Consider the following 27,069-nt stretch of genomic DNA (forward strand, 5'->3'; position numbering starts at 1 on the left):
ATTTGACCCCCAAACTTGGGGACTTGCTCCACCTGATTCTAGGAACAACATCTGTCCAAAGAAGTGCTGCCCTAGGTGCTTAAATACAGTGCAAAACTTTGGAGAACCAAAGCTTGAGGAAAACCACTTAAAAAACAGTACCTCTTTGTATATAGATAATAGTTTGTATTTGTTTTGACCTATCTTTGTTCAGCTTTAAAGTCTTTGTTTTTCACTGTATGTTGAAGCAAACAGCTTAAAGCAAGGTAGAATGATTTTGACCGTAAAATGTTGGACTACTCCTCACCAGCCTTGACACTCAGTGCTGACTACTGTGCATGGTAATAACATCCCTTTTGAAATGAGTAAAGTATGATGACTCACATATCTACAAGGCTCAGTGTTTCATTAAGTTTCGTATCCAAGGTCACTATTGCTCCCCATTAGCAGCTGTCTGTAATGCTGAAGTGAATGTGGCCAGCTGCTGCTAGTAATCATACTGCGTTTGAGGCCAGGCATAAATACTGGGATGTTTGGCATGTAGTACACCATGTAGACAAAAGTATCCCACACAGAGCCCTGACCTCAACCACATCCAACACCTTTGGGATGAACTGGAACTGGAGATTGTGAGCCAGGCCTTTTAGTCCAACATCAGTGTTTGACCTCTCAAAGGCCTTTCCAGAAGAGTGGAAGCTGTTATACCTGCAAAGCTGTCTGTGCATTTAGAATGCCGATGTCAATGAAGTCCCTGTTGGTGTAATGGTCAGGTGGCCCAATACTTTTGTCTATATGCTGTATGTCTGTGTTGATATAGACACAATAGTCTACAATATATCTGTGGAGGTATACTGTATATGTGACTGTAATTTCAGTGAATAATAGTAAGCCTGTGCATGAATGCATCTATAATCCATTATTTATGTCTCTGAAATTGGCCACTCCGCATGTGCTTTATATTTTATACATACTACGATATTTTGATGTCAATACAATTATATTTTAGGCGTACTTTAAGATCTGAATAATTTTCCCACCACTGACTGTATTTTACAGTTTATGGATCTTTTGCTAAATGCCCATTCGAACTCATTTCAACAATGCGTCAGTGTGGCAGAGCAAGCACACCAGAACCTGAGGGAAACCAACGCCATATACTCAGCTTGTTAAGAGTGTCTTTGAACATTAAGTGGCGCTGTAACCAAGCGTTATTCCTAGTGAAGCGCAAACCCCTGGAGGCAGACAGCTAGAGAGAGGAAGAGGGAGGGGGAGAGAGAAAGAAGGAGAGGGAAAGAGAGAGAGGTGGGGAGTGCTTTCTGCTTTGCACAGCGGACTCTTTTCCTTCTCTCTCACACAGAGTGCTGAACCCACAAGCGGCAGGTGTGTGCACCGACCGAGGCTTTCCTCACTTTGACCACGTCTGGGACCAAATCTGGATACAAAACCGAGCCGATAAGTCACACTGATTCGGCTGCCTACGGCTACATCTCTGGTTGTGAGGATGTTGCAGTGATAAGACAGCAGAGCATCTCCTTATCGCACTCAGCCGGCATCGTCAGCTGTTGCTCTAGCAGAGAGTGGAAGAGTCAGGAGCAACAGAAAAGGCCAAACTATGGGACTGACTTTCTACCGGTAACCGTTTTCCACCTTTTAGCCGACCGGGGAGCGGATGCGAGCAGAGGTTGCCAACGAGCCTCTGACTATTTTCTGCGCTTTGTCGGTGCTGGAGGAGCTGTGCCAATGGAGAAAGCGACTCCGCCGCCCCAGCCCCAGCTTCAGCTGTCGATAGCGAAGACTGAAAGTCCAGCAGAGGACATATCCGGCCTGACTGATGAGGAACTGCTCAAGTGGACCAAGGAGGATCTGGTGCGGCGGCTGAGGAGGTCCGAGGCCGACAAGATGAGCGTGATTCTGGACCACGGGAATCTCATCCGAGAGGTCAATCGCAGCCTCCAGCTGCATTTGAACGAGATCAGGGGGCTGAAGGTGAGGGGGCGCGCATCAGTGAGGGATGAGATCATAGGTTTGGAGCGCACCTGAGAGCGCGCATAGCAGGAGGGATGTTCCGCTGCTTAGAAAGCGCCTGGTTTGAGAATAGATGGTATCATTGAAGTTCATTGTGCCAGTGTGTAGGCCTGTATGACATTCTGGTCTGGACGGGCGTAGATCCTGTGTGTACATGCTCAAATAGTTTACATATAGCCTAACTGGGGAGGTGGGAAACTCTTGGTTTAAAAATGAGGAATTTAACAAGGAAAGGGACACTTGTGACCACAATCAAAGAGAAAATGTATCCATACAACTTTGCTTTTAAAAACACAGCAAGTAAAAGTACAGTACAGGTCTGGTAGAAGTATGAAACTCATCCTACTCAAACTGAAGAGTAGGACATGTTTCTCTGTAAATCTACTGCTTTGTTCATATGCCAGTTCTCAAATCTGGCGTCCAGATCTCTCCCTATCTTAGCTGCACACACCTTACCCTCTTGGAAAATGCTGCTCATAAATCTACATTATGTGCAGTACCACTGGCCTTTAGAACAGTGTGGCTTTTGGTTTTAAAGCAATATGCAAGCAACCTTTAGCTACTTCATTCATTTTTGGCACTGTTAATAAGAGAAATATGACACAATGTCCACGATATTTACAGTTAAAGCAGCGAGCCAGCCTGAGGTAGCCTCAGATGAAGCACATGGGGATCATTTGCCTTTCTTGGAGACCTCGTCACCTCTCCACCCTTGCAAGCTACCTAATTACACAGGAAAGAGCCGGAGGGTAAGAAAAGGGAGAGAGAGGATAAGGGAAAAAAAGAAGGAGCTTTGGGGGATATGAGGTAGGGATGTTTAAGTAAACGTTGCTGGGTGTAAAATGTTTGGGGTGTGTTATTTCACTACCCTAACCCAGTCTTATTTGTGTCTGTGTGTGGCCTCTCCATCTCCTACAGAGCATTCTAATCTTTGCACTTCACACTGAACAGTACACATTGAGCCAGTGCTTTTAAGAGAAAGGCAGAGAGGATTAGGATTTCATCTCATTATGATTGCATACACCGTCTGACTGATATCTAAAAGAGCAGTGAAAGGAATTGAAAGTGGACAGTGACTGCAGTGGTTTGCTTGGGAGTTAAATGAATAGAAGGCAAATTGTTTTGTTTTGTACTAAATCAAAAGCACATTTGTGTTCTTTCTGCTGTGATCAGCATTGTCTTGTTTTATGACGCTTTCTAATACATAGGCCTCTGTTCAACTCTCTTATGTTTTTCTTTCTCTTCCTTTCAGGATATTAATCAGAAACTGCAAGAGGACAACCGTGAGCTGAGGGACTTGTGCTGCTTCCTGGATGATGACCGCCAGAAAGGCAAGCGTGTATCCAGGGAGTGGCAGCGCTTGGGACGTTACAGTGCCAGCATCATGCGTAAAGAGGTGACCCTCTACCTTCAGAAACTCAAGGAGCTGGAGCTTCGACAGGAGGAGGTAATCCGAGAGAACATGGAGCTGAAGGAGCTCTGCCTGCTACTGGACGAGGAAAAGGGGGTGGTAGGTGGAGGAGGTGGCAGTGGCGGAAGTGGAGGGGGAGGGGGTGTAGGCATGGGAGGGTGCCGTAATTCCATAGACAGCCAGAATAGTTTTCTGCTGGTACCTGGGCATGGGCTCCTGATGAGGGACGTGGGGGACGGGAGTAGCACCTCCAGCGCAGGGAGCGCAGACAGCTCCGATCACCCTCACCATAAGCAGCCTCACCTGACCCCAGGGGTGGGTGGAGTTGGTATTGGTGGGGAAAAGGGAAGCCCTGAGCTTGTGCACAAACCTAGGTGTAGCAGCATCAGTGGGATAGGAGGTGGAAGTGGAGGAGACAGGGATGTGTCTAGCCCCGAGCATCCTGCTGGGCGCCACCGGAGTACAAGCCTGGAGTACCCATACACCCTGCCCCAGCTCTGCCGGCCCCGATGCGGCTCCATATCTGTGCCTGACCACAGCCGAGTCATGAGGGGCCTCAGCCCGGAAAAATACGGGAGGAACGTAGGCATACGCAGTCCAGAGCAGCAACCCAAACACCACAGCTCTGATATTGTGTTGGGTCAGAGGCAGCACTTCCTGGGTCAGGGAGACAGTGGGGAGCTCTATCACAGGCACCACAGAAGCAGCATTAGCAGTACTGGCTGTGGGAGCCCTGAGCCCCGGCTGGTGCATTTAGGGACCACTGAGCACCTTGAAAAGGGCTGCGTGGTACAGGGGGGCAGCCCCGAAACTCATAGGCACCAGTACAGTGTGAGTCCCGACCATGTGAAGTTCGGCAGCCCTGTGAGAGAGGGGCAGAGGAGGCCGACTGGAGACGAGCTGTCGCCACATCATCGGAGCATCTACAATGGAATGAATGGTAAGCATGTGCATGGTATGACTTTGTGTAGGTGCATGTGATCATCTTGTTTGTTGATCTTCCAGAAATACTGAGATTATCCCACTTTGACATTCACACAATCTATTAAATGCAGTGGGTGATACTGGGCATTATTTTTTGAAATGCAATGATATGAAAATTCACATACACTCTCTTAGACTTACTCATAGACTTACATTCGTGTCCTGGAGTCTTACCATAACATTGACCTTCTTAGACCTTAATTTAATGATTTACATTACGCTGACTAATGTTTTTTCTCCAAAAGAAATGTGAGTGTAATGTGACACACCCAGAGACACAGAGACTTGAGCACAAAAGCCTATCAAAGTTTTGCTAAGTTATTGTTTTCTCTCTGTATACAAAGGTTGTGGTTGTGTAGAAACAGTTCTTATTCTCTGTAAGAAAAGGAATTGCTGTGTGATATGTAATTGGAATGCACTTATTTGATTGAGAAAATAGAGATACTCTTCCTCATTTTGACTGTTGCAAAATTTACAGCATTATTGATTTTTTTGGCATCTCGAGAGGAATGTGGGTTGGCCCAGTGCAAGAGAAAGAAAATAAAAGGTTCAGAAATATTTATTTTACATATCCTCTCTCCAAGTTGAACAGATTCATCCCAAGTGAACTATGATCAGATTTCAGTGTGTGGTGCAGACCAGCGTCGCAACTGTTGGCACACAAAAAAGGGACACATATGCACCTCTTAGGCAATGAATTACCCCCAAATCTTTGCTGCAGTGATGCCCATCTCAGTGAGATCAGTGGGAGTAAAGGATGTCAGAGAGAAGGTGGAATATCAAAGTATCAACTTGGCTGCTGTTTAAATACCCCACAGTGACTGATAATGATTTTTGGAGTCTGGGGGGAAAAAGTGCTGAGTGGCACAGAGCTGGCAGAAGCTAAAGGACAAATTCCTCAAGGTGAAATATCTGCCTGACTTTGCAATATGAGGCTGAGATTACAAGAGACACAAACAGTGTAAACAGATGGGTATAAATCCAGTCCTAACAGGAAGGATTTCAAATACCTCCCATTAACAAATGTGAGATTATGTGCTACTAAATGGTGAGTCATTCATAGCCATCGATCATTTGGATTGCTGCTGTTGTGACAATGACAAATCAAAGAGGGAGATTTACTGGTTGGAGTGTGTTCTCTTTGTGAACATTATGTGTTCTTAAAGCAGTACTCCATAGATTCTGCACACAAAGATCAGTTTACTTTACTTTTACAGTTGTATAATGGTGTCTATGGCAGCAGCTTTGTCAAGTCTAAAAAAATAACCCTGATAACATAACTGTGATGTCATCTGCGTTATCTCAGTTTTGGTTTGGAGAAATATGTTGACAAGAAGCCTTTGTTTACAAACAGGAGTTGTGGATTCAGGGTGAAAATGGGTATTTGTTAGTCAGGGATGGCCTAAAACAAAGACAGTAGTGAGGAGTGTTGTGGGAAATATAGTATTTGGGTGTTGACCCATACTGGAGATTAAAAGTCTGGATATCTCAACCTCTGCTACTTCGATTGTGGCCATTCACTGTTGTCTTTTTTGATACCTCTCAACGTGATGAAATGAAAACACTAAATCACTGAAGCACCCGTTTAAGAATTATAATATAGCCTCAGGAATACCAGTTTACTAGTAAACATGCTGTCTCGCCATTTTGCAATCTACGGATTGGATCGGATTATTATAAAGACTTGCACAACTTTTGGATCATCATTCTGTTTCTCTTTTAGCTCTCTGTGCACTCTGTAGCTCCACAAGAGATTTCACTCTTGATGTAATGTGAGAGCCATATGATGTCTACAAAAGGCGACACCACATTAATGCCTCACAAATCCTTAATTGTAACGCACGCGGCGCTCACTGGCCCTTGAGTCTGGTGGTTTGCCGGCTGTGGCATAATCGTAGTGAACTTAGCTCAGAGTGAAATGCAGGCACAGCTTTTAAACAGGTTCATGAAGACTTCATTAAGCCTGTGCATGAGAGATATTTGAGTGTGTGCATGTCACCAGAGAGTCATAGTGGTATGTATCATGTCTAGCTGTCTGTCAGGATGGCTGTATCTCTGTCATGAACATGTCCCTGCAGGGCCACATGCCTCCACTGACCTGACAAGGACACTAACTTCAACTGTCACAACAGAGTATGTACAGTTACATCGAGACACGCAATCAGCACCTGCAGGACAATTAAGATTTTATTTTTGAAGTGCATACGCAAAATTAATTACTCCAAAATTTTGTCAACAAATTTGAATACACAATCAGAAACACAAAGAAAAGAAAGGGAATGAACAGATTTGTGTGATAGAACAAGCAAAGAGAGCAGCTTTGTGGCCGTGTCATCCACTGACCCATCCTTACTGTCATGTCCTTTTTTGGACCAAGAGGGAATTTAATTCCTGTGACGATGTAGTACGCTCCACTCACTTGGATTATCCTCTAAGTCCTTTGCACAGTATTATTTCATTTTTTATGTACTTGTGTGTGTGTGTGTGTGTGTGTGTGAGATTTGGGAGGATGTGGCACAGTGTCCTGTCCAGGATCACTGTAGCATTTTAGGTTTTTATTCGGACAAATGAATGTCTCATGTTCATGTGCCACTCAACAGAACTAAACCACGGGCCTTTGAAATTCCTGACTAAATCCAAAATGAAAGTAAAACAACACTCTGACCTCTGCAGCTTTTTAATGCAATCTGCTTTTGCATCTTTTGGGAAGCTTATCACACATATTCTGAATTTAAAGCCAGGAAAAAGGCATAATCCCCAAAATGACTGGAAGCACTATTAGTTTGCTTTGTTAAATGACAGAGATGTTTAGTTTTCTGCTAGGCTACAGATGTTTGCCCTTTCTTCTCAACAATACATGATCCAAAAAGTAACTGGTGATAAGTGGTATAATTAAAACAGCATTTAGAGTATTTAGGGAGTACTGAGATCCTAAGTGGAGCTACAATAACTGTGTCATTTTGGAATTTTACAAGTTGCTGAATAATATATTTCCCATATAAAATGATGGGGTTGTGAAGCCTGTAATGACCCAGTATGTGACACTGGGCAAAACAGATAAACAATGAAAACTTCATTTGTGACCCAGATGAAATACACCTTTCTTTCCATGTGATACATTCCCTGTTAGTGAAAGATAATCATCCATGAATACTGTAGTCTCCTGACCCAGACTGGAGGGGAGACTGTTCACTAAGCCTAGGATCTCTGCGCTGCACAAGGTCTTTTTTAAAAAGGAGAGAGCCTTAATCATGTTTTCTGCTTTAGCAATCACAAGTTCTGCATATTAGGGTAAGCTGCTCAGATGATTGGGAGAAAAAAAGGACTGCATGGGGTGAAAAAAGACATTACACTGTGTTTAAGAATGCCACCCACTCACACATGCACACATAAATTATGCTGAATAAAACTCTGTCTCTGTCTGGGTCGTTTCAAAATGAAAATCATGTTAAAAAACCTAAAAATCCAATTGATGGCTACAGACATGATGTAATGCTAAAGACCAAGGTTAAAAGTCATCATCCTCACCAGATGAAAAATAATAAGTACAGGGTTAGCAAAAAATAGCAAAAACTCCTGTGAATGATGAGGCTCAATCAGCATATGCTTGAAAATTCCTCTTACTACCACTCAAGGGCAGGCACTGGGTGGGGCGCCCACCTCTGATAAGTTTTTCAATTCAATTCAATTCAATTCAGTTTATTTATATAGCGCCAATTCACAACAAAAGTTATCTCATGACACTTTCCAATTAGAGCAGGTCTAGACCAAACTCTTTAATTAAATTGTAAAATAGAGAGAGCCCAACATTCCCCCTTGAGCAAGCACTTGGCGACAGTGGCGAGGAAAAACTGCCTTTTAGAAGGCAGAAACCTCGGAGCAGACCCCGGCTCAAGATGGGCGGCCATCTGCCTTGACCGGTTGGGTTGAGAGAGAGAGAGAGAGAGAGAGAGAGAGAGCAGGAGAGCGACAGAGAGAGCAAGGGAGAGAGGCAGAGGGGGTGGGGCGTGAGAGAAGGAGCACACAAGCAGAGATGCATAGCAGCAGTAATAATACCAGAAGTATCGAAATGTAGATAATGATAATGACAATGAAGTATACAGAAGGTATTATGGTGATTTTGATAACAATGGTAGTGACAATAATGGTAGTAGCTGTACTGAGTCTTAACAGATTTAAATCAGATTATGACTAAACAGTAGTAATTGCAGTAGGTTTTGAGCAGGACGACAGCAGGACCGCAGCAGGAGGTCCAGTCATGATCGCTAGGAATCTGCGGGACAAGAAAGCACAGGGACTCCAGGGAAGAAGTTGAGTTAGTAATATGCATTAATGGGACATGAATGTGTGCAGAAGGAGAGGGAGAGGAAGAAAGAGCTCAGTGCGTCATGGGAGGGCCCCCGGCAGTCTAAGCCTATAGCAGCATAACTAGGGGCCGGCCTAGGCCAGCCCTAACTATAAGCTTTATCAAAGAGGAAAGTTTTTAGTCTACTCTTAAATATAGAGAGGGTGTCCGCCTCCCGGACCGAAACCGGAAGATGGTTCCATAGCAGAGGAGCTTGATAACTAAAGGCTCTGGTTCCCAGTCTACTTTTGAGGACTCTAGGAACCACAAGTAGCCCTGCATTTTGGGAACGCAAAGTTCTGGTGGGATAATAGGGTACTATTAACTCTTTAAGATAGGATGGTGCCTGACCGTTCAGGGCTTTATAAGTGAGGAGGAGAATTTTAAAATCTATCCTGAATTTTACAGGTAGCCAATGTAGAGAAGCCAGAACAGGAGAAATATGGTCTCTCATGCTGGTTCTTGTCAGTAGTCGTGCTGCAGCGTTCTGGATTAGCTGGAGAGTTTTTATGGATTTACTGGGGCAGCCTGATAGAAGGGAGTTACAGTAATCCAGTCTAGATGTAATGAATGCATGGACTAATTTTTCTGCATCTTTCTGACTCAGGATGTGCCTAATCTTTGCGATATTTCGGAGGTGAAAGAATGCAGTCTTTGAAATATTTGCAATGTGCGAGTTAAAGGACATGTCCTGGTCAAAGATAACTCCTAGATTTCTTACAGTGGAGCTTGAGGCCACGGCTAAGCCATCTATCAATGCAATATCACTGCATAAGTTATTTCTAAGGTGTTCGGGGCCCAGAACAATAACTTCGGTTTTGTCTGAATTGAGAAGTAGGAAGTTGCTGGTCATCCAGGTTTTTATGTCTTTAAGACATGCCTGAAGCTTGACTAGCTGATTTGTTTCATCTGGTTTCATTGATAAGTACAATTGCGTGTCATCCGCATAACAATGAAAATGTATGGAGTGTTTCCTAATAATATCACCAATGGGGAGCATATACAGGCTGAATAATATTGGCCCAAGGACAGAACCTTGGGGAACTCCATGACTAACTTTTGAGAGTGTGGACGATGTATCATGAACATGAACAAATTGAAATCGCTCTGATAAATAAGACTGAAACCAGCTTAATGCAGTTCCTTTGATGCCAATTAGGTGTTCCAATCTGTGCAGTAATATAGAGTGGTCAATGGTGTCAAATGCAGCACTAAGGTCTAACAGTACAAGGACAGAGATAAATCCCTTGTCTGATGCCAGGAGGAGGTCATTTGTGACTTTGACCAATGCTGTTTCTGTGCTATGATGAGCTCTAAAGCCAGATTGAAAAGTTTCAAATAAGTTATTATTTTGAAGAAAGTCATATAACTGATTGGCGACTGTTCTTTCAAGGATCTTGGAAAGAAATGGAAGGTTAGATATTGGTCTATAGTTGCTTAAAACCTCTGGATCAAGTGTGTGTTTTTTAAGGAGAGGTTTGACTACAGCTATTTTAAAGGACTGGGGTACATGGCCTGTTATCAGGGACAGATTGATCATGTCTAATAGACAGGTGCTAAGTAAGGGTAAAGCTTCTTTGAGAAGTTTGGTAGGGATGGGGTCTAAGAGGCATGTTGTTGGCTTGGATGAATATATGAGTGAGTATAGCTGATGGGGATCGATAGGTGAAAAGCAGTCAAGATGAATATCTGTTTCTACTGTTGGTTCTAAGACACTAATGTTTGATGTTACATCAGGATCAGCTGAGGTCAGTAGGTGCTGAATTTTGTCTCTAATGTTTAAGATCTTGTCGTTAAAAAAGGTTATGAAGTCATCGCTGCTAAGGGTCACAGGGATACAAGGCTCGATAGCACTGTGGCTCTCTGTCAGCCTGGCTACAGTGCTGAAGAGAAACCTGGGATTATGCTTGTTATCCTCAATTAATTTGGAGTAATAGGCTGCTCTGGCAGTTCGTAGGGCCTTCCTATATGATCTAAGACTGTCTTGCCAGATTGAGCGAGATTCAATAAGTTTGGAGGAACGCCATTTCCTCTCAAGTTTTTGCACATTTTGTTTTAATTTGCGAACCTCTGTATTATACCAGGGTGCAAGTTTCTTTTGCTTTATGAGTTTCTTTTTTAGCGGAGCAACAGAGTCTAGAGTTGTCCTTAGTAAACTTGCAGCACTGTTCACGAAATGGTCGATTTCAGAGGGATTATTATATTGTTCACTCATATGGGGACATGATACTGAAGTTAATGACAATAGAACTGTTTCTTTAAATTTAGCCACAGCACTATCAGACAGGTATCTAGTGTAGGAGTTTTTTCTTGGTGGTATGAAGTCAAATAGTATAAATTCAAAAGTTATTAAACAATGGTCAGACAGAAGAGGATTTTGTTCAGAGACAGTTAAATGTTCTACATCTATACCATATGTCAAAACAAGGTCAAGAGTGTGATTGAAGCAATGAGTGGGTTCATGTACACACTGACAGAAGCCAATTGAATCTAAGAGAGAGATAAATGCTGCGCGAAGGCTATCATTACTATCGTCCACGTGGATGTTGAAATCACCCATAATAATAACTTTATTAGTTTTAAGGACCAGACTCGATAGGAACTCTGGAAATTCCAGTAAAAATTCAGAGTATGGGCCAGGAGCGCGGTACACTACAACAATAAAAATTGGTTGTATTGTTTTCCAGGTAGGGTGTGAGAGAGTAAGAATAAGGCTTTCAAATGAATGGTAGTTGACTTTGGGCTTTGGACTAAATGATAGATTTGGGTCAAAAATGGCGGCAACTCCACCTCCTCGGCCGGTGTCTCGAGGAATGTGAGTATTAATATGACTTTGGGGAGTGGATTCATTTAAACTGGCATATTCTTCTGGCCGAAGCCAGGTTTCGGTTAAGCAAAATAAATCTATATTATTGTCCAATATTAACTCATTCACTAGTACAGCTTTAGATGAGAGAGATCTAATATTTAACAGTCCACATTTAATTCTCCTATCAGTTGTAGCTGTGGAGGTGTTGGTGTTGATCTTTATTAGATTTTTATGTATAACTCCTCTTTTTGAATTTGGTTCAATTAATTTAAGTGGGTCTTAAATAACGATTTTGTGATATAAAGAAGTCCCAAATGGCTGTCGACATTGGCCTTGCAAGGTTCAGATGGATTTAAAACAATAGATGGCGTATTGAGCCATTTTCAACCCTCAAATTGTCAAATTTTATACATTTGGGGGGAATTGTCAGTATTAGCATTGGCATCGATATGTTTCACCAGAGCACAACCATATACTTTAGTTTACAAAAACACATTTAAATAAGCAGTACTTCTTTCTTTCCTTCCATTCCTTACACGTTTGCTCTTGTGTCATTGGTTTTGGCCTGCCATGGCTAGTTACAGTTGCTGAGCTATGATTGGACAGTCAGTGTTTAAGGGAGGGATTTACGCTCATTTAAACAAATGTATTTTTTCTTTAACAGAAACTGAACCTTTGAAAAAATGTCTAGTGAACTTTTGCATTTTCATGTCCAACTCTGCTTGGTGCCTGTTGATTTAATGAGAACTGACAAATGCTAGCAGCGTGATTCTATGCTCTTGAATGTAAAATATCTGATCGAATTAGCAAAGATCATCCCACTGTCTCATTGCTTCTATTAATCTTCATAATTGTAACATCAGTTCAGACCATCAAGCGCCTCTGGCTGTTGTTTAGAAGTGCTGCTGCCTGTCAGTGCAACAGGAAATCATCACTGAAGCTTTGGCCATGGATAATGTTTTCCCTCTCCAGTGTCACAGAGAAAGCCAGGCTATCTCTCTCTCCCTCTTCCTCTTCTCTCTGTTGCTCTCCTTCCATCCTAATTGACTGCCAGTGTGAACAACCAGCTGTCAGACAGAGAGAAAACTCTGATTACAAAGCCCTTTTTTTGGAGGAGGCCGGAGGATGTGCTGTTTGCCAGGCTGAGCTGAGCAAAGAGGGTTGAGGAAGTATTTGAGTGGATTACGTTTTGTTTTCTTCCTCTTCTCTCTCTCTCTTTCTGTCGTTTTCTCTGCAACACATTCCTCTGACTCCACTCTGTCCTCCTCTTCCTCACTTTTCTGCCAAGGCGATGGATGGAAAGCATCCCCTTGACGAATTGTGAAGTCTCACAGTCTAAGCGGCACGAAAAAACTCAAATGTTTGTCACAGCTGCTTGGCATGAAAAGATTTGGGGGAGCATTAGGCTGCTGTAACTCAAGTGGATTAGTATTATTACCAGAAAGCCTCATCTGTACCGCTGCCATCCTAGATTTACCTTTTATTACTAGTTTACTAGTTTTCATTACTTTGGTGTTGTGGATCCTGTGCTTCATTTGCCCTATATAAGGGTAGTATTTTTATTTCAAAACTGAATTTGCGTTCCCTGCTAGATGTGTTTAATCATCTAACAGGAGGGGGATTAGAGCTGGTTCAAAACTCCAGAGATAGTTCGAGTTAAGGCCATTAGAGATGTGCGATTCTCAAGGTGGATGTCTTTATCATAACCCTGCAAAGGGAGAAATATCACTTTTAAATGCTATCTTGGCATTTGAATTTGTAATCACACCTGAGACCAATTATCCCAAACACCCTTGCCTATAGGCCATCACAGCAGCCATTAAGCAAGGACTGCATGATTAGGCATTTTGTTTATCTACCTCTGGTGCATATGATTGTCATTTTTAATCAAGCCACCGTCAGCTTTGTCTGTTTAAAGCTTGTGTCTCCTGGATGGAGCAAAGAGCTGTCTTTTGCCTCTTTGCCTTGGGATACTCAAAAAAAAAAAAAATGCCGCTATGTTTTTTGGCCTATACCTGTAATTCCTGCCAAATACTCATGACGACTGTTATGTCAGTGGGAAATGGAGTGTGAAATGTCTCCAACAAGACAACTAAATATATTTTTGGAAAGCTAAATTATGAATTAGGAAAGGGCAAAGAGAATGATTATGAACTGCACGCGCAGCCAACATTTGCATTATGATGTGAAATATTTGATGTATGTACTCTGATGTATGTACAAAACAGGTGAAAAGAGATTGAAATGGATCATTCAGTTTTTATTCACAAACATGTCGAGTAGTTAGCCATTGTAGGAGGCTTCCAAACATTTCCACCGACCAGCAGCTCCTAAGTAGCTGTATGAGTTATGAAGGAGGCTGCCTGGCGTGTTCTAGTGTCGCTCCAGCTCAAACCCCAGAGGTATGTGACAAATGTTCCACAGTAGCCCCAGTCATCCAGTAGACACGCAAACCCAGCGGAATGGGGAACAGTCTTTGTCCTCTTACGCTCTGCCAATGGGGAGAGGACCACTGAGCTGAGAGGAAATTAGCTTGCTAGGCCAGGTAATTAACTGGAAGTTGAGTGACTGCCATGTATGAGGGCAGCACCGGGCCTGGGGGAACCTCTGTCAGTCCCAAAGTCACCAGCAGTAACCACATTTAGCTATGTTACATTTACTTCAGCTGTAGCTGTGTGTCATGCTGAGAGCTGGCAGTCTGAGAGCGATCAGGTGGCCAGGTGGGAGTGAGGAGGAAGGAGGCGAGTTGAGCTGGACGGATGTAGCCGAGTGCATCATGTAAAGGGAGCAGGCTTTCACTGAGCTATACTGTATGTTTGGCAGATCTAAGAAATGAATATCTTCAGGTTCATTGAACCAATCAAAGCAAGTCTAAGTAAGTCTTTGGCAATCGTAGCCACAGTGGAGTGGTAGCACAGTTTGAGAATAATAAGAGTAAAATGGACTGAATGCACGTTTTATCGTATCAAGAAAAGTGCAATAGTAGTTACAATCCCTTATGCACAAAGAAACTCTGAATGAAATACTAAATGAAGTAATTTTGCGAGATATAGGAAGTTCTTCTCAATGTGTTTAAAATTTATTTCCCCCAATGTGGTGCTCGAAAAGAAGGAAAACAATAAACTAGTACAACCCCAATAGCAATCAGGGCTCCGCTTCCTCTGGGTTTTCAATTGTCAGCTATATCATGCATTCATGTCCGAAAAGGGATCAAAGTTTGCTAACATCGGTCATCAGAAGGCCGTGGTCATACCAGACCAGGTGAAATTGTGTACTCTGACAGAAAGTCTTCTTCTTCTCTCTTCTTTAAAAGCTTGAATCGTCTTTGCTTTAATGCTTGGTGAGCTGTATCTGTGTTGCCTCTCCATTGTGCATTTGAATCACTGATCAAGCAGCAGTGATGAGCTGCTCTGCGGTTGCCATCACTGTGGTAGTTTTTAGAGCCGCACCATCTGTTAAAACAGGGATAGAAAGTGTGACAACACATCAGTACCATAACATGTCAAAAGCACTGCAGCTGACAACATTATCATCCCTGGCTTACACAACACCCAGGATGCAGTTATCCATTTCCTGGAGCATAAATTTATCTCCTGCCCATATCGTGCATTACATGCATTTGATATAATGTTTTTCCTAATGAGAGTGACAGCAAGGCATGTGTGCGGCTCCCATTACCGCGAGTGGATGGGCTGATCCTACCAATGTGAAATGATTGGCACCGCAGTCATTATATTTATATCATTATGTCTTACTGGTTCTCTTTCGGAGATGTCTTTTGGTCTGTAAGATTTCCTCTCAGAGATATTGGAATCAATTTCACCACCCCCCACTGTTCCAGACGGGCTGGCTCATTTCCTGTACAGTTACAGCAAAAGATACATTTAATTACTTCTTTCATCTGGCTTTGTGGGTGTTTTGGCTGCAGGTGAAACACGAAATTAAAAGAATTCTTGGGTTGCTTGGAATTTTTTGATCTGGAATGCTACTTATTTTGTTTGTTTGTTTTTTCAAACGTGGACTGATGAATTTTCAGGCTGTTTAGCCTTGATTTTAAAAATACAATCTTCTACTGATATCTCTTCATATCTTACTTTTAATAGTATGTTGGAGTCTCTTTATCATTAGCACTGAGTGCCAAAATTCTTACTTTCACTTATTTAATGTGAGAAGAGTATTTTAAAAGCAGAAGAATGCAAACTGAAGTCCACACTGAGATGTGACCTGAAGACTCTGTACACCAGTGTTAATGTCAGCTCGTGCTTCAGGCTTTATGTGACGAAATGTTGCCTTAATTCTACATTTCATTGTGTTGTTCTGCGGCGTTTGTATCTGACGCCACGCATTGCATTATTTCTGTCTGAACACAAAGGGCTTATTAACATGACACAGCTACAAAACGATTAGTTGATTTCATCAGAAAAGGGAGAGAAAGTGTAAACAAGCTTCTGCCTCAGGACTTGGGTCATCAGCTTGCGAGACATGAGAAGATAGTAGTCATTAAATACAGATCCTTGCCTCTAGATGAAGCAGCAAAAGAATCTGGGCTGCGTGAAATCTAAAATCATTCACAACTGGTGAAATTACCAATACTGTGTCTTATCTCCACCCAGCTGAGCCACACACATGCACACACACACACACAGAGCACAATCTTCTACACACTACTGTATGCCCAGCCTGTTACATTATTCACCAGCACTGAGGATTGATGGGTGGTGACATGTTAAAGTAGGACAACAGCAGTTTATCTTGCAAATGTCTGCTTAAATATTTCATTTTACCTTTGAGGGCCAAAGCAGAATGCATACCACACCGGTGTGACTGCCAGCACAGGTGGAGGGATAACGTCGGCTTGAACACGAAGGACAAAAGTAACAAAAGAAGAGTTCAAGGCTGGTGTTGTGACTGTTTGCTTCGGCAAATGTTTTTTTTTTGAGAATACCCCCCCAGCTCTGTTGATCTCTCTTTCCCTGGTTTGTGTCTGGTAATATACAAAATGTGATGCCTGTACACCACACATGAGTTTAATGGATGTTCCACATGGATGATTATGCTTTGCCTTTTATATAAATGAGTGTACTACTGTCTGTGTCCCTGAGATCACAAGGGCCAAATACACACACACACACACACACACACACACCAAACCACATGCACATCCCTTGTAGGCTTGATCAGCCTACAGGGCACCAATTATCCAGCTCTACTTCAGTGAACTTCATGCTCTCTTCTCTCTGTGGTCTACTTCAGCCTCACAGTGAGTCAAACTGCAAAAAACACAGCTTCAAGTTATTTGCCGTTTTCTACCTGCTGCTTCTTCATTACTGTTCTTATGCAGTAGTGAGAAGACTTGCCATTAATTATAGCAACACGGCTGCTTTTGCCCTCTTATTAGAGGAAAATAAATATTGTCAAAGCAACCCTCAAAAGGATTCCTCTGAAGATAGACCTATTTTATCAGCCTAAAATGCAAAAAAGAAAGAGATACATCACATGTACATCTGAAAAAATACATTTTCTCTTGAAAGCAGCTAGTGATTTAGGGAAATACTTTTAAAAACACCAAATGAGCAAAAAGGAAACACACTACACTATCCATGCTGTAATGTTCATGAGTCCAGGATGCTCTTATGAGGAATAATTCCACATTTTGAAAACAATTTTTAATCTCATCACATTGCTAGAGTTAGATAAAAAACACATTCATTAATCCACATAAGTTATAAAGTTAGAGTGGAGCTCTTGTAGCGAGGCAAATATAGAAAAATAGATTTTGAAAATATTTTGATCTAGGACGCACAGAGATGCAGTGGTTACACCGTTGCCTCACAGGTTTGAATCCCAGTCTGGGCTCTTCTGTGTGGAGTTTGCATGTTCTCCCTGTGCCTGTGTGGTTTTTCTCCGGGTACTCCAGCTTCCTCCCACAATCCCAAAAACATGCACATTAGGTTAATTTGCTACCTACATTAACCCCAGGTGTGAGTGTGTGTGGTTGTCTGTCTTTGTGTGTCGGCCCTGTGATTGACTGGCGATCAGTCCAGGGTGTACTCCGCCTCTCGCCCGTAGTCCACTGGGTTAGGCTCCAGCCCTGCCTGAGGGATAAGCCGTATAGAAAATGGATGGATGGATGGAGGGACAAAAAAAGCCTGATAATCACTGGCTTAACTTAACATAAACCATCCACAAAAGACTCGAATTGTCTTTTTTATATTTTTGTTAATGTGCATATTAAATAAACAAAGTATGGTGCGTTTATTAATGAGATTTATTAGTTTTAGTTGGCAAGTTTGTGAACAAACCCAGGTCCAATGTTTCCTGCTGCTTTCAGTATTTCTTCTCATCTAATTTTTCCCCTGAGTATATCTCTCAAGCTGTTGAATCATTCCTTTGAATGGTGGGTCCATTATCATTGTTTGTGAGGTAGTTTTATTTATAACTGTAGTTTCCAAGTAATGTTTCTTCTGTATTCATGTATATAACATTCATATATTGCTCCAAGATTGCATGTTATAGCGTCAAAATTCTTTTTTCCCAGGCGCCTCTTTCTCCCACATGACCTGACAAAGGTTTCTGATGGTGACGTTGCTACATATAAACCCCCTAGCTTGCCTTTGCCTTTGTGACTTTGTAAGCTGCAGGTCTGAGTCTGTTTGAACATGGCTGGGGGCATGGTTAAACTACACACACCCACACGGGGACCATCACACATAGTGGACAGGATAAAGTGCGCACCTCGGCTGAATTCACACACAATCCAGCAACACTGAAGCTTCCCACAGGATTGTTCTTGTTCTTCAGAGCATAACCACTAAATCAATCAGAAAATAATCTTTATTTCTCTGTTAGACTGCTTTGTTTGCAGTAATGCAGCTCCCTGTCTCCATCTGCTACATCAGACTACCACTGCTGCTGTTTGCCCTTGGTTGAGCCGGAGAGTAACTTTGAATAGTGTTTTAACAAACAGCAAATATAAAACAAACATGAAATATAAAATTTCAAGATTAGCTGGAAAGCTTGATTATCTTGGCTTTTTAAAAAATGCAAAGAAGTTTACCCTTAGTGTAATTTTATTGATTTGAATAATAAAGACAAGCCTCGAAGGTCACTTCATCACTGACTGACAGTTAATGAATTCATGACCGACAACCAGTGTGGTCAATCAGCATGCCAGTGCGACAGTCAGTGACCAACAAGATGAAAGAACTCTTGAAGTAGCACTGACTTGAAGACTGGACCGTTCTGTGAGATGCTGTTAGCCACTGACCAAACAATGACTTGACTTGATTGTAAATGTCCTGCGTTTTGTTTCCACTTGCATGTTCGGCCACTCATAATCTCTGTATTATGCATACAGAGCTTCAAAGATGCACAAAGCAGCACTTAGTGACACGCTTCACATGTTCTACATGTATTACAGAAACATTGTCACCGTAATTCGTATGTGATTTTGTTCTTCTGATGTGAACACACAACATCTAATGCATGTCTGTCCTTCCTGGGAGAGAGCCCCGTCCCCTGTCTTCCATTTTTTCCGTCTTAAAAGGGTTTTTGAGGGGAGTTCTTTCCTGCTCAGATCGAGGGTCTGTCATATGCTGTACAGTTTACAAAGACCCCTGAGGCAAATTACGATTTGCGATTTTGAGCAATATAAATAAAATTTGACTTGACTGCAGCTGCCTGAGGAACGTCAAGAGAAGCAGCTCTCCTGCCAGGCAGCCTCACTCACTGAATGTCTGTCTGTCCGTCTCTCTGATTGTCTGACTGACTGCTAGCTAAACGGAAGGTCACTGATCTACCATGCAGCTCCACAGGCTTTCCTGCCCAGCCAGCCTGAATAATTTATATGGCAGATTTTTAGGAGATCTGAGGGAATGGCCATGTGAAATTACCTTGCATTGATCCAGCTGAGAGAAGGAGAAGGGGGGTGTGTCTGACAGATCAAAGAGGATTGAGAGATGAGCAGTCCTGAGGAGAGCAGCTTCACGTGTTTACTGGCTTGATTCGGACATCAATAACAACTCGATTTCTGGTGAATTATATGGCAACTAGACTCATTCAGAATTATTTTCCACAACAGCTTCAATTTTATGGTTAAGAACCCTACCGCCTTAAAACATTTTTCAAATTTTACCAATTTTCATTAAATGAAGGAAATTAGATTTTGCTAACAGCACCTTCTTAAATTTCTTCTATGAACTGCAACATTATGAGTTATATACAGTTAATAACTGGTGTCTGGCTGCAGAGTTTTCCCATGTGAAACAGTGATTTATTCAGTGTGAGAGCAGCTGTTCCCCAGCCAATCTCACAGATCTCTTTGTGGGCAAATTTAGAGCCCTTTCCTCAAGCTCTGGTGCACAGAAGTGGAATTTAAGAGAGCTTAGGCCTAAAATTATTCTGAAGTAATCACATTATCTATATACTCTTGCTCTGACCCATGCAGAACCCGCTTCCCTCTACACATCTTTCACATCCTGTTAAATTAAATTTTGGTTTTAACGCCCATAACTAAATCAACAAACACCATCCAAGTACGTTGTATATTTTCTCACTTTATAACTCTCCTTGAAGAGGTCAGGGACGATGGCTTGTTTTCAGAAACAGTTTCACTAGACATTGATTAAGTTCACTTTAACAGGATTCTCAGGATTTTGGCACATGCCTGCAGGACTGCTTCATCACAAGACAGCAGTTTGTAATCCTGTGACCTGTGTGTGTGTGTGTGTGTGACTGCCGACCTTGAGACAGCAAATCCATTTAAGCTAATTGTCCTTGTGCTTGAGCGGGTGAGGTCTGATCCCTAAGACCCAGAACTGAGTTAGCTTGGTGCGTTGAACAAGAAACTGTTTTGTCTCCTCTCAGGCTACAACTAGTGATTATTTTCACTGTACATTCATCTGACGATGTTTTTCACAGCCAGTTGTTTAATTTCTTTACTCTATGAAAAGTCAAAAAAATATGAAATGTGATCATCACAATTAGAGCCCATAGTGAGATCTTCAGCTTGCTTCTTTTGTCCAACAAACATTCCAAAACTCGAAAATCATTTGCTATCATTAATTATCAAATCTGAATTTTGAATGTACTGTAAGCTAACTGTAACAGTTAACAGCTAACAGTTGTATTTACTATGATGCACAGCGAGGCCACACTGACAACAATGCAATGGCACAAAAAGCATGCACAAGCATGTTTCAGATTGACCTGTATGTCCCAGACAAGGTAATAAAGTCAGAAACAGAGAGCTAATTTGCTAATTTTCATACAGCAGGGTGATGACAAGGCCTTGCTGACAAGTGTTTATTATGAAAAACATTTTAGAACACATCTGAAATAAATCATATTGTATAATGGGTCTAATATTAATGTTTTATTAAATAACATAAATTCATGTTTCAGAACTCTGGGATCAATCCGAAAACTACAAGGATGTTACATTCATATCAATCAATAAGCACATGTTCTGACTTGACTCTTGTAGATCTCTGTGTGTTACTGTTGGAAGGCTCTTGATGGACCGCTGCAACCTTCAGGATGAGGGTTGGATGACAGATAGAGATGGCCCACAGCATCAACAGGCTATTTTTCCAGTAGCTTTACAATGCAGTGCTACAAACAACAGTGAAAAAATCTCAAAACCATCTTGGAGGTCTTGGACTAGTGCAGCAAAGGGCAAAAAAGCAGGAAAGCTCAATCTGCTGAAACATGTCCATAATAACATTTTGAAAATAAATACACATAAAACACAGTCAAATGCTAAGTCAGTTAGATTGTAGATTGTAGACTTGTACAGGCTACCTCAGCTGGTCACATGCCCCTGACCTTGAAAATTGTAGTGGACTGTTGAACAGTCCTTGGTGCTAAGCTAGCATGGGCCTCATGAAAATGCCAGCGCTACAACTACACATCACCGCTATAGCGATACCATTGCAACTTTCCTGCAAAATTTGTAGAAATTGTTGCTCTTTAAGACGGCATGAAGAAAACACACATCCACATCAAATCTGCTCAGTCTTAATATATACTTGCTCTCTACAACAGTAAATGAAAGAATCAAGCATGTTTACAAATTAATCTGGACATTCCAGAAAAGTCCAGATTAACTGAAAGAGTTCAGAAACTGAACCAAGCATGTTTCTTTTTTTTTCCCTGAAATATTCACCTGGAACCCATATGGAACCAATCACATTGTGCCCAATAATAATTTTGTACTATTATGACCAGATCAAATTCAGAGCTGATTTGGAACGATTGTCTCATTGATTGTCTGATTTGAAGTGCTGGTTTTATTTTTCACGCCAATCCCAAACCACAATTGGAAACTGCTGGGATGTCATTGATAGATCATTCTGTGTTTGTATCGATCTGTAAGAGCATGTTTGACTTAACGTGCTTTCAAATGCACCATATAAACAGCTACTGGCTACACTTCCTGTAGACTTTGTGTGTCTTTGTTTGTGTTCATGTGTTAGGAGGAAGTAAGATGTGATCAGGTATTTAGCTCTCTGTAACTGGTCTATGAGCTCTGCTTCAGCCGTGAAATCTATTCCATTCCACACACCCTGACTTCCAAATGAAAATACCCTCCAGTCAACCGCTGCATTCCCCAACTCTTAAAAGGAGTTTTCATATCTGCGCAGTCTTGCCTCATCCCCCCTCCCCCCATGAAGATAAACAGAGTGAGGGAATGGGCAGGGAACTTAGTGAAGGTGGCCATTGAAATCTTTCGCAGAACTCTTCGGTCACAAGAGCATTATGAATCTTTAATGAGAGATGTTAGTGCGCCAAGGAGAGGAAATGTGCTGAAAACATGATTATGGGCTCATGGGGAGGAAATTGTGGTGGAGAGAGAAAGAGAGAGAGCAAGAGATACCAAGCAGGGGAGCAAGGATAAAAGAATTGTTTTGAAGGGCAAAGGAGGTAAAGAATAATAATAATGAAAAAAAGCTTGGACAGCTTAAGGCAAAGACATTTCTCTACTTCTTAACCGAATGAAGTTCTGACCAGTTGTGCTCACAAAGCCAGAGGGTATGAAGGCAAATATTGTGCATTCTTTGCTTTAAAACAGCTTTAGATTAACACCATTTTGTTCGACAGAAACGATTTTCCTGCCAAGCAGAAATAAAGCAACACTTTGGTCAAGGATGTCAAGATAGAGTCAAGAGGCTGTCTCATGCTTCAGGACAGTAATTTTTACTGCGATAGTATGTCTTACACTTGTCAGCATTAGAGAGCATGACTGAACATTTAGTGGACAAAGCAGTTTATTCTGCCACTCTTAAAGCAAAATAAATCCTTGTTTCAGTGTTTCACTGTTTGCCAGCCTTTGCCTCCTGCCATTGTTCCATGCTATTTTCTAGGCTGAACTGACACTCTGAGATTAAGATTTTGATCAATCAGTCTCCCTTTAGTTGTGCATGAGTGTGTACATGATTCACATTTAGCCATCCTGTGAAGGTTGTTGCCACTCTGCTCGTTGTAACTTATGCCATTGCAGCAGAGATTGTCACGCCATGCTTTCATTTTATATGAGAAAAAGATAAAAGATGGTCCAATGAGATCTAAAATACCAAAAGTTAGATGAGACCACTGTTACGCTCTCACAGCTGGGAATTAAGTATCCATCTAGGGTCTGCAGGCAGTTAACCTAGCTTAGCACAGAGACTGGAGCAAAGCAACGTTTAATCTGTTCACAAAACGTGTCAAAAAGTGTTACTCATTCTTGGTGAACAGCAGTGACTTGTTAAGATATTGTCGTCTTTGATGTGGCGTGACAGGACAGGTGCACAGAAAGACATATCTATGTAAAATAAGTGAAAATTGTAGAGTACCAGACTGGCTGTTTCCCCTGCTTCCGGTCTTTTTGCTAAGCTAAGATAATCGCCTCCTGCCTGTAGCTTCCTGCTTCATACAGACATGATACTTTTATTGATTTTCTCCTCTAACTTTGCAAAAAATCAATAAGTACATTTTCCAAAATGGAAAATTATTCTGTTGGCAGTTTGTGATAACCAAGACGTGTTCCACCGTTTGCATACATTTCCACTGTTGACAAGAACTGGTGGTGTCCATTGCCATGCTTTATTAATAGGTCATTTTTACTTGTTTTGGCAGTCAGACAGATGTCAGCTCTAAATCATCAGATTAATGAGGCACTCTTATAAAAACAACACATTTAAAAGTCATCTCTTCCCCTGTCTCTTTCCGTCTCTCTTTATTACAGCTTTGATATCAGCTGGCTGCTGCACCAACAACTGTAGAAATGTCAAGCTATGGGACAGGTAAGAGCCTCTCTCCAGCTTGTTTCTTTTTCATAAGCCCCTTTTCTGTTAATTAGAGTCTAGAGAACAGTCATTGAAGGTCATTGTGTATTCACAAGGGCCCATAATCCTGTAATTAGCTCCCATTATTCTATTTTACCATACAGTGGGCTTCGTTTAGCTGGAGTCTTGAAACCTGTTTACATTTAACAGCTGGCTCTGAGGGTATTTGCGTCAGCAGTGTACGATATTCAAAATATTTTAATGTTTTCACTCTCCCTCCCTTGCTAATCGTTAGGTGATCAGCACAATATCGCTGACTTATATTCTGCTGTGATCCTCTGTCATTGCCCAGGTCCTAGAATTAGTCCAGTGTACCGGCTCCAGATGAGTAATGTGTTTGCATGCTTGGTCTGGCCCAGGCGTAATCACAGTGGGTTTACAGTGGGACTACAGAGTTAGAGGTGACCGAACCCTGTTCCCATGTGTGTCCTACATCTTCAATTAGGCCCCAGTGGGAGGGCAAGATGGCTGTGTTAATATTTAATGACTGCAAGACAAGACATATCCCCCCTGAAGGATAGTTGTACCACCCCTAGCTAGATCCCACACACAATCACATATAATCAAAGGCATAATTCACATACTTTATCATGGTCGTTCTCCCATATATGGTGTCTTTTCCTATCTGTGGATGAGCATGTTGTCGTCTTTTTCTTTGACACCAGTCTTTTCACCTCAGCATTCTTTCTAAGAAAGTGCACTTTCTGTCAGAAGATGAATTGCAAGCTCAGAGAAAGGCAACAAGGATGTGGTAACAACACAGGCTGGAGTCAGTTCCCCTGGCTCTCTGCTGTAGTGGTGACAGAAGCAGAAGGAAACAAAAGGATCTGTCACTGATAAGGAACATGAGAGCTTGCACTGACGAACATCTTACTCAAACCTTTTGTCTTTTTCATTTGCTTATACGGGATATCTATCTATCTATCTATCTATCTATCTATCTATCTATCTATCTATCTATCTATCTATCTATCTATCTATCTCTCTATCTCTCTATCTATCTACTTTATTACAACTTAATCAATGCTTTGTTAATGCGTATTGATTCCATTAAAGTACAAGAATATGTTCTGGGTTGTCAGGCCATGAAAAATCCCAGTGAATCTGGACCAAAATCCATTTATTAACAACTTTATTGCAAGAGCCCTAACAAAATGGAACTTTCAAGGTTAAATTGAGTATTTGTGTTGGTATAACAGGCAGCTGCTTCAGTTTCAGGGTTTCAGTATTGTTTATGCTGGCTCACTCTCACACTTTTACGGCTTACTGAGGTACTTGAACCGAAAAGAGATGTTGTTCATTCACCTGTGCTGTTCCTAATTTGACAAGTCAAAACGACTTGTCTGCAGAGAAACAGAGAATTACGTTGGAATTTTACCTGTTTGTATTGCCAATAGTCCAGTATTCATCACCATGAAAATGAATACTTTTTGAGAAAGCATTACCATGGAGAATGTCCTTACTTTGCAAAGAGTTATTCAACAAAAATAACTGTGGTCTGGACCTGTTAAAATAAAGGTGTACTCCTGAATACATTTACCTTAATCAAGCAGAAAGAAATGGGTATATTCCAGGGTCTACTATTTAAATCTTCCTCTCACTGCCTTTTTTCCCAAATGCTAATGCCAATACTAGGTAAGCAGGAACAACAAAGAGTGGTTCTGTCCAAAATATTAGGAACTAGACTAAAATGTTTTTAGTTTTCATTGACTCTTTTTCTTCTTCCTCTTCTTCTTCTTCTTCTTCTTCTTCTTCTTCTATTCCTCTGCAGCTTTGATGCCTCCTCTTGACCCCAACTTGACCAATTAGGCTCTTCAAATGGAGGGAGGATTGCAGTGGCAAAGCCCTCCTGCATCTCTGGCCTTGATAGACACGAGAGCCTCTGGACACCACCTTCCACTATTCCGGATGGTGCGTCGTCTACGGCCTCATCCGTGCGACTGTGTCCACAGCCCTGAAACAGCCTGCCTCCATGTTTTCATTTCTACGTATCGAGAGTTTAAGAAAGGGGGGGTGGGGGGAGTTTTAGGGGGAAAGCTTTTAGTACGGTTGGTAAAACTTGTGAAGACAGCTCAGCTAAATGGATTAGAGTGGCTATCTCTCTAACAGTGACACGGCTACCTCCCAGAGAGCACCCAGACGGAGGGAGGGATGCTTCGGATTGGTGAGAGAAGATAAGGGGAGAGGACTCTGCACTGTCTGTGCCACAACCCCTGTGTTTACAAATGCAGATCATTGGTGGAGAAGCACATAAAGTAAACTTTCTACACCCTGCTGTTCTTAGTTATTTTCCTGCACTCGCCCCTCTTTCTCCTGTCTTCCTCCTTGTTCTTCCATTTATCTCCCTCCTCTCCTACATCTCCTGATATCCATCATCTTCAATGTGTATAATGAGACTGGTGTAATCTAATGTTCTGTCTCTCAGTCTTCAAATCCATCCAGTCTCTTGATAGCCATTGTCTTCAATTTTTTCAACCATTTCAACTGAATTTAAAAACAAAACAAAAAACATATTTGTCAAAGATGTTCTAGCAAAAGGAAAAAAAAAATTCTCTTCCTGTGTCTTAAACCAAGATGGTCATTACTAGCTGCTGACAGATGTTCTAGTTCTATAAGATGCAATGTTCAGGTGTAATTTTTCTTTTTTGTATTATCTTCTTTGCTCCCTTAAAGCGCCTATATTCAAGCTGGGGATAAGGTATACGTTTCTCCATGTTGTTTTTTTTACGAGGAAGTTAAAAGTAGATTATTGGATTAGTTTTCTATATATCTATAAATATAAATATAATATGATTATTATTTTTGACTTACTGGTATTAGAACTATTATATGAAGATGCATATGATATATATCAAATAATAAACAGACTTCTTTATGTAAAAATGTATCACTTGTCCAGGTTTTATGTGAGTGTGTTGAAATGATCCGGAGGTGAGTATATGCCGACCTTTGACCCTGTTGTCAAAGGTCATGTTGGACATGCTGTGAAGCTCATTATGAGGTAAGGAATAAAATCCATAACTCACAATAGCAGCAGAAAAATGGTAAGAGTATAAGTTGTTTCTGCTTTGCTTGAATATAGGTGGTAAAGGATAAAGAAATTATAAGGTAAAGAAATCAAGCACAAGCAAAAAACACATCCTGATCATCACATGTTAAACATGACACGATCACATTTCGCCTTGTCTCA

At 41.6% G+C, this 27,069-nt stretch overlaps 1 protein-coding gene across 1 annotated transcript; it reads left to right on the forward strand.

The window, feature by feature from the left end:
* Positions 1 to 1,237: 1,237 nt before the first annotated feature.
* ccdc85al (coiled-coil domain containing 85A, like) lies at positions 1,238 to 26,741 on the forward strand. The gene is made up of 4 exons (XM_046404977.1): positions 1,238 to 1,965; positions 3,257 to 4,355; positions 23,780 to 23,837; positions 25,651 to 26,741. The coding sequence occupies exons 1-4, from the start codon at positions 1,720 to 1,722 to the stop codon at positions 25,667 to 25,669; spliced, it is 1,422 nt and encodes a 473-aa protein (XP_046260933.1). The 5' UTR covers positions 1,238 to 1,719; the 3' UTR covers positions 25,670 to 26,741.
* Positions 26,742 to 27,069: the final 328 nt, after the last annotated feature.

The sequence above is a fragment of the Scatophagus argus genome, chromosome 2 (genome assembly GCF_020382885.2).
Source record: "Scatophagus argus isolate fScaArg1 chromosome 2, fScaArg1.pri, whole genome shotgun sequence".
In the NCBI taxonomy this organism is placed as follows: Eukaryota; Metazoa; Chordata; class Actinopteri; family Scatophagidae; genus Scatophagus; species Scatophagus argus.